Genomic DNA, 7,564 nt, shown 5'->3' with positions numbered 1-7,564 from the left:
GGACAGGCCCTAAGTCATCAAAAAATTGTAGTGTCTATTTGTAATATCATAAGAAAATATCCAGATTTCGGGAAGATGATGTATTTGCTCCGAAACGGCTGAGCCGATTTTGACCAGACTTTCACTGAAGGGTAGCTGACATAGACGGGCGTATTATAGGCTTTTTTATCTTAATATTGCGTGGATAAATTCGCGGGCATCAGCTAGTACTAATAAAAATCTTTATTATTCTTTTAACAGACACAAACCTTCCTATCATGGGAATATTCTATTATAGTAAAGTTTTAATCTGAGATCCTAACTTTTCGACTTGGAAAAGCGTTTAAAAATATTTAAAGGCCCCTATATTCTATACTAGCTTTTGTCCGCGACTCCGTCCGCGTAGTATTAAAAAAAACAAAAGTAAGTAGCCTATGTGTTCTTCCAGAGTATGTCCTACGTCTGTGCCAAATTTCATCCAGATCCATTTAGCCTTTTAGACTACATATTCAAACAAACATCCATCCATCTAAACTTTCGCATTTATAATATTAGTATGAAGTATGATTAATACCTTACATATTTAGTTACACATTGTCCCAGTTACCTATGCTACAAGTGAAAAACGAATAGTGCAAATACCGTAAACATCCACCATTATAACGTTTAAAACCATATCATATTAAAATGAGCTCGTATTTAAAACATGCAAGCTATAACCGTCAGTGAAATGCTACGCAAATTTCAAATAAAGCTAAAAAGCATACTCGAGCAGGCCGCGTCGAAAATAGTGAAATAATTGCGACGTTGGGCCTTAAATCGGGTCTCGCGTCATTTGTTTATTAAAGGCCTACGCCGCGCGGCCTTTTAGCATAAATACAGTAGCCGCCGGCACAAAAGACGTAGTCTAGAAATACCACTTTGCTACAGGAAGAATAATGCAGTTGAAAGTGAACTTTTTAATTCGTAAATTAATTGAGAAAAAATTATACATTTTAAATCGGTTCCCCATTCGTGTGGGACTTATAACGCACGTTGAAATACGAGTAGAACAAATTCATTTCCATGTGTCTGATTACCAGCGTTTTTAAGACGTAAGTAATTTTGAACCGTTCGTTTGAGCCAGAGCGTTAAATAAACGCCCGTGCGAAAGGTTGAAGAGTTTTTCTACAAAAAATGAGACTTTTGTGCGATTGTTTGCCTTTTTTTAAGTGGCTAGTATATTTACAGTTTTTTAAAAAATTAAATACGACTAAAAAGTTTGCATATGTTAAATGATTTGTTTTAGAAAAGATCTTACTAATATTATAAACTTACTAATATTATGAATGCGAAAGTTTAGATGGATGGACGGAAGGATGGAGGAGTTTGTAGCCCAAAAGCTTGAAGGAATCTCGATAAAAAATGGCATACATGTGGAGAAGAGTCTGGAAAAACACATAGGCTGCTTGCTTTTATATTTTTTTTAATTCCGCGCGGACGGATACGCGGGAAGCTAGTATTTAAATAAAAAGTTACATGTAGTAAAAAATAAAATTATTGTCAACCATTGCAAAGTACCAGGGCTACATATCGCGTAGAGAGGTAGTGGCACAGTTGTGCACTTGTCAACGAGTGCGCGCGCTCACATAAATCCTCGGCTGACATTCTTTGCCACCGCGCCGCCAAGGCTTTGCGACCCTGGTACGAGCGGATGACAACCAAGGCTTTGCTTACCCGATATTTTTATTTTAATAATACTTAGGGCCTGTTCTACCAAATTGTAAATTGTCTGATAACAATCCAACATGTAAAATATGATGGAAATATCGGATTGTGTTTCCTTATCTGACAGTGACGTCATTTTTAAGCTATCTGATCGTCTATCAGCCAGTGGTGGGACAGGCCCTTATAAACAATTTTAACTATAAAGAACATCGAAATATTGCAAATTTTTTAAAATAGCTAATTGACAATTGTCTTCGGCGATAAATAGTGAAGTCGCATAAGATTTCTAAGAATACAAATATTTTATGGTACATTCCGAAGATCCTACCTAACCATAAAACCACGCAATTGCATAATCCAATAATGACTAACATCGTTAACATTTAAGATAAAAAGATAAATCTAAAACGCTAACAGAATTAGCGAATAAGAAATTATTTATTACAATATAAATGTATGGGAATGCGCAGGTTGTGGGCACAATCAAATTTAATGTGCACTACGGAGATGAGCGAACGCACCCACGTTGCGCCCACGTGCGCTAAGATGACCATAATTTATAACAGAACAAGAAGGACAAATGACCTTAAAAAAAGCAGTAGTAAACCGAAAAAGGTAAGTATGATGAAGTGAGTAACAATCTATGTAAAAGACAAATTTCTGTAGCACCCGACATAGAGCAGGTTAAGTTCAGAGATGAAATAATTCAATATTAAACTAATGATAAATAAAAAAAACAAAATTCTAATATATCCCTCAAATTATTATGAAACACGGAGGAAAACGAATCGAATAATTCATAGTTAACTCTTCGATCAACAACATATTTGCTCGAAGGGTTCACTCGCACTAGTCAAAATTGGTTAAACCACCACAATGATGATGCTAGCGCCATCTGTTGCGGAAAACATTTGTTGATAAAAAAGCTTAACTTTAATCTATCTATTAAAATAACTTACAGGGTTACTTATTTAAAAAAAACTGCGAAGATTTATCCTGCAATAATTTAAGACATACTCTCTCTACTCTTGTAAGCACGATTTTTCCTACCAATCGATAAAACGATCAGGCAGTGAAACAATCATGTCTGTTCGATATTTCTATACAATAAGCACTACATTTCGCAACAGCAAATCCCTTCAAGCTGATTCTAGATACAATTTAGTTAACTATTCCGCCTTTATTTTATTATTGACGTACGCAAATTATAACCTATATTTATCCAACACAAATTAAGCAATGAGTATACAAAACGCAAGGACGTTACTCAGTGTATAAAATTGGATACTTAAACGTTGTCTTAGTGTGGATTTTGCATACTAAATCTCGACCAGCTATTCGCCTTTGTGACTAATTACGATGCGTTACGTATTTTAAGCAAAAATGTTGTGTAAATAACTGCAAATACTTGTTTAACAGAAATTAACTGTTAATCTTTATATGTAGAGAATAAACAATTGAAATAAAATTAGTTCATCAATCTTTACCGCACACATCGCTTTAGTAAACATTGTTGATCGTCCAGCGCCATCTCTTGGCGGGCGGGACGCGTCACGCGCGTGACGTCACTGCCGCGGGCGCTCGCTGATTGAGCGATGAACTTTGAAGGCCCGCGTCGATCACTCGCCGTATTATTATTTATGCACCAAGGATTATCCATTCAGATTTTAGTATACAGCATGTTTTTTGTTTAATTAATTTTGATAATTAACAACAAAGACGTAAAGCAGGAATCATGAGAATTCGTTTTCTGGATAAAACATAATTAACAACGTTTCAAACTTAACATGCCTTCCCAAATTTTACTTGTATACGATTTTTTAAAAAGGTATAAAAATTATTTTGTTCGAAAATTTCGACTGACCGATTCAAGGACACTTCAAGTGTGTACCTTTAAAAAATAATAGTACACATGTATTTATGCTAGTGGTGCCAATATAGGTGAAATAATTACAATTTATTGCATTAATTTTCTCATCAGCCTGTACTCGTCAATGCCGTTGAAGCATGCCTCGTGAACTCTTATTAATAACATGAAGAAAGGCACGTCGAATCTGATCAAAAACTAACATTATGGGAGTGCTCGGATTCCTGTACAGCCCTCCACACAGATTACGATATACGAGTAAACATATTTTTTACTACAAAAAATGTAACCTGTACCTATATCGCAGAAGAATACAATATCTGTTTTGCCATTAGTAAAATAATCAACATCTAACTGTATTTTCTTAATAACTATCGAAAAACTCAGTCTTCCTATTATCTAAAACAATTGTGTTCTTTAGTTAAGCTGCTAATTGTAAAGTTTCTTTTAAAATGCCTGGGAAACATATAAAAACTAATCTCTGAAAATATCAAAGGAAATATTTAAGTTCAAATAAATCATAACATAAATAAATCATAATAAAAATGAGAAACAGCACCCAATTCGCCGGGTGTACATTTAAAACAAACACCGTGCTCCTATAACTATATCTTAGCGCAAACATCTTTCAACCTGAGCTTAGCTACACGATTTATTTGCAAAAATGTACCCTTCAATACTTTATTGAATAATCCACAAGAAAAAATTACAAGAAGACGCCGACCGCCAACGCAAATTAATAAAGTCCGGACATGAAATTAATATAATTAGTTGGCTTTTTGCTTTCGTTTTGTTTACATTATGCGTGATCCTGAAGTAGGATAACATTGTTCAATTAAAAAACCTTTCAAAGGATACTTCGCAAACAGATGAACTCGTAATTTGACAAACTTAAATTGTTGATTCATTAATAATTTTTGTACAATTCTAACTAAGGTCGAGGTTTGTGTTAAGCTACTGATAAAACCTTAAATCAACAACAAAAGCACATTTTAAAAACAAAATTATGATAATGTCACCGTTTCATTATACGCGTACATTAATTTCACTTCTAATATAAACTTGTAAAACTTAACCCTATTCCTGTAATTAAAAATTATTTTGTACAGAAAATTAATTTTTAATTAATTTGTTAAACCATAAGATAAAATTCTTAGTTGTCCAAGGGACCAGACGTTTTTATTATCTATGGCTATAAATGCAAAAGAGAATAAACCATATGTCAACGCAAACAAAACTAAATTATGTCAAGTCAAAATTAATCGTAAATCTCGTGTAATAACAAAAATATTCACGCATTTCTTTATGTGCAAAGATCCATGTTCTATATCTATTAATTTGTTTACAGAGAAACTAACGTGATGGCTGAAAAGTAAGTTTGTTATCTTTTATCTTTGTTTTGTATTTGTTGATGTTATACCATTAAATGTACAGTTACATAAATAAATAATAATACTTGATGATTAAATCTATTTTACTTATTGGAAACCAGTTCTGATTTGCGTCGATGTTTATTAGTACTTCTGGTTAAGGCTATTCTAGTAAGAAAACTTTTACTAGGTATCTTAGAGATTTGTATGTTATTTGTAAATTTCTAGAAAGAAAGGTCATTTAAACTCATTCTGGAATGTTATAACTTTATGTGGATTAAATTCATTTATTTTCTCATAGAAAAGTACTTAGCTCTATAACTATGGTTGAAATTTAATCACCAATTCAAGGTAGCATACCTAATCTACTTTTCAAGGTAAATTTAGTTTATGTTGAGACTTTATAAAGCCATTTAAATTGAAAATGTTGATGTTGACAACATATTCTTTGTACTTAAAAATTGTTCTGAAGAAATAATAGATTAAATTTAAAATTGGGGATGGAAAAAACTTTTTTGAATGTTGCTAGCAGGTGGCAACATAACAGGAATTTAATACTGTTTAAATTTTCTTTTAGAACGGAATCCAATCCCGAAGAGTCAATGAGTACATCAAAACAAGATGACAAGCCTTCTGGTAACTGGTGGGATACATGGCTATCATCTGCTAAAACAAAGGTTAGTATAAGAGCAGGTTCACACCTTTGACAAAACAATTGCATAACTGTGCGATTGTTTTGTAGCCAATTCAACTGTTTAGTTACACAACTCAAAATTGAGTAATGTAGACCTCCATATAAGTTCATAGGAATCGAAGTGAGACTAAACAGTTATGCAATAGTTTAGTCAAAGGAGTGCATGCACTCTTAATATTCGAGGGAGTTTTTCTAATAAACCTTTTACAAATTTTACTAGTTTCTGTGAGCCTAAGCCGCTACTTTAATTCTAATTGTAACACTTAATCTAGACCAGCATTTCTCAAACATTTCTCCGTCTGAACCTCTCTTATATTCTTACAAGCTTTAGCCTGCGACTTCGTCCCCGTGGAATTAAAAAAAAAACAAAAGTGATTAGCCTATGTGTTCTTCCAGACTTTCCTCCACATCTATACCAAATTTCATCGAAATCCGGTCAGCCATTTAGGCTACAAACTCTAACAAACATCCATCCGTCTAAACTTTCGCATTTATAATATTAGTAAGATTAGTAAGATGGTATCGGCTTTTGTTGTGTGCAAGAACATGAAACTTTAGATTACAGGCCTTATATTGTGTTGATTTTTAAATTGACTTAATGTTGGTAATAAATCTATCAGGCCATAATTGTTAAGATATTGTAATAATACAGATAAAAAAGAATGGTATGTTCTAAATAATGTCATCTTGTTACATTCCAGTCAGCGGAAGTGTATTCTATGGTGAAAAAGGATTTAGATGAGATTGGTACAGCGGTGAAATGTGAAGCAAGTCATGTTATCAGTTCAACATCTAATGCCCTCGGAAAGACTTTCAAGGTATGTTTTTTTTTGTGCCAGTAGCCTAATTTTACTCCCTTTTTCCACCCTTTTTTAAGAGGAAAAGAGGATTTGACAGTGGAGGATATGCAAAGGGAAAATATCCTGTTTGTATGCGTCTCTTCCTTCAATTAAGGGTAATCAGCGAACTGCAATTGCGAATGACTGGGCAGCGGTCGCTTCGCCATTTTGGCGGATCATAAGGCAGCTTGCTTACTTATTTGTAAAAAAATCTATTTTTATTTCAGTTTGATGAACCAGAATCCACAGCAAATGCTATGAAGAAGAGTTTCAGCACATTTATTGGTGAGTAGACATTTTTAATCTATATTCTATTGTCAAAAAAAAAAAACATGGGTTTGTTGATCTTTTTATATTTATCACAGTAACTATAACTTTAGAAATAAGCTAGTACTTAAATTTAAAAGTACTGTAAGATAAGAAAATGTTTTCTCATCTTTAAAAATAAAATTGTTTAAAATCTTCAGTTATTGCAGAATGCGGCCAGTATTTTAAAAAGTAGATAAAAAATTTACAATTAGCGGCAGTTTAGTCACAGACGTAATAATTGTATAATCTGTTTTTATTTAAAAGTTAGGCTATCTTTTCAACCTTTTACTACACTGATGCGTTAGTGTCGCAGGTATTTTTTTTTTTTATTATTATTATCTGCAGTCTTTAAAACTCTTAGCAAATGTAAGAAACGATTAAATTTTCAGAATATTTTCTCCATCGAGAAACTTCTTTCTATTTGTTAATACAGACAAATAAATTGTATAATTGCAGAGCAAGTTAATACAGTACTAAATCCGGAGCCGGATGATGAAGATGATACCGAGGTTATACTCTCATCGGGCGATACAACAATGCTCTCCACATACAAGGTCAGTTAACACTTCCACTGCCAACATGAATACTTTTGCTAACCGTACCAACTTTTCATCTATTTAAAGTTGTCTAAATTGATTGAATTTTCGTTTTGCATCAAGATCAAGTAAACTTTACTATTATAAATGAGAAAGTTTAGATGGATGTTTATTAGAGTTTGGAAAGTCAAACGGAGTTGAAAGATATCATAGTATTTTAATAATCTATACGTCTATACTAATATATATATATATATATATAT

The 7,564-nt window shown here is 33.0% G+C and overlaps 1 protein-coding gene across 2 annotated transcripts in view; it reads left to right on the top strand.

Moving 5' to 3' along the window:
* The first annotated feature begins 4,758 nt into the window (after window positions 1–4,758).
* Window positions 4,759–7,564, top strand: part of LOC106108914 (BSD domain-containing protein 1-like) — a 7,630-nt gene continuing 4,824 nt past the window's right edge. Inside the window, exons 1-5 of one of the 2 annotated variants that reach the window (XM_013290265.1) lie at window positions 4,759–4,925; window positions 5,501–5,600; window positions 6,319–6,435; window positions 6,684–6,741; window positions 7,222–7,319. In XM_013290265.1, the coding sequence (XP_013145719.1) occupies window positions 4,915–4,925; window positions 5,501–5,600; window positions 6,319–6,435; window positions 6,684–6,741; window positions 7,222–7,319 (384 nt within the window). In that variant the 5' untranslated portion in view covers window positions 4,759–4,914. The remainder of the gene's footprint in view (window positions 4,926–5,500; window positions 5,601–6,318; window positions 6,436–6,683; window positions 6,742–7,221; window positions 7,320–7,564) is intronic. The other variant, XM_013290266.1, reaches the window with a different exon arrangement.

The sequence above is a fragment of the Papilio polytes genome, unplaced genomic scaffold (genome assembly GCF_000836215.1).
Source record: "Papilio polytes unplaced genomic scaffold, Ppol_1.0 DF821400.1, whole genome shotgun sequence".
Lineage (NCBI taxonomy): Eukaryota > Metazoa > Arthropoda > Insecta > Lepidoptera > Papilionidae > Papilio > Papilio polytes.
Note: the sequence above shows the minus strand (reverse complement) of the source record. Positions and strands in the feature narration are given on the sequence as shown.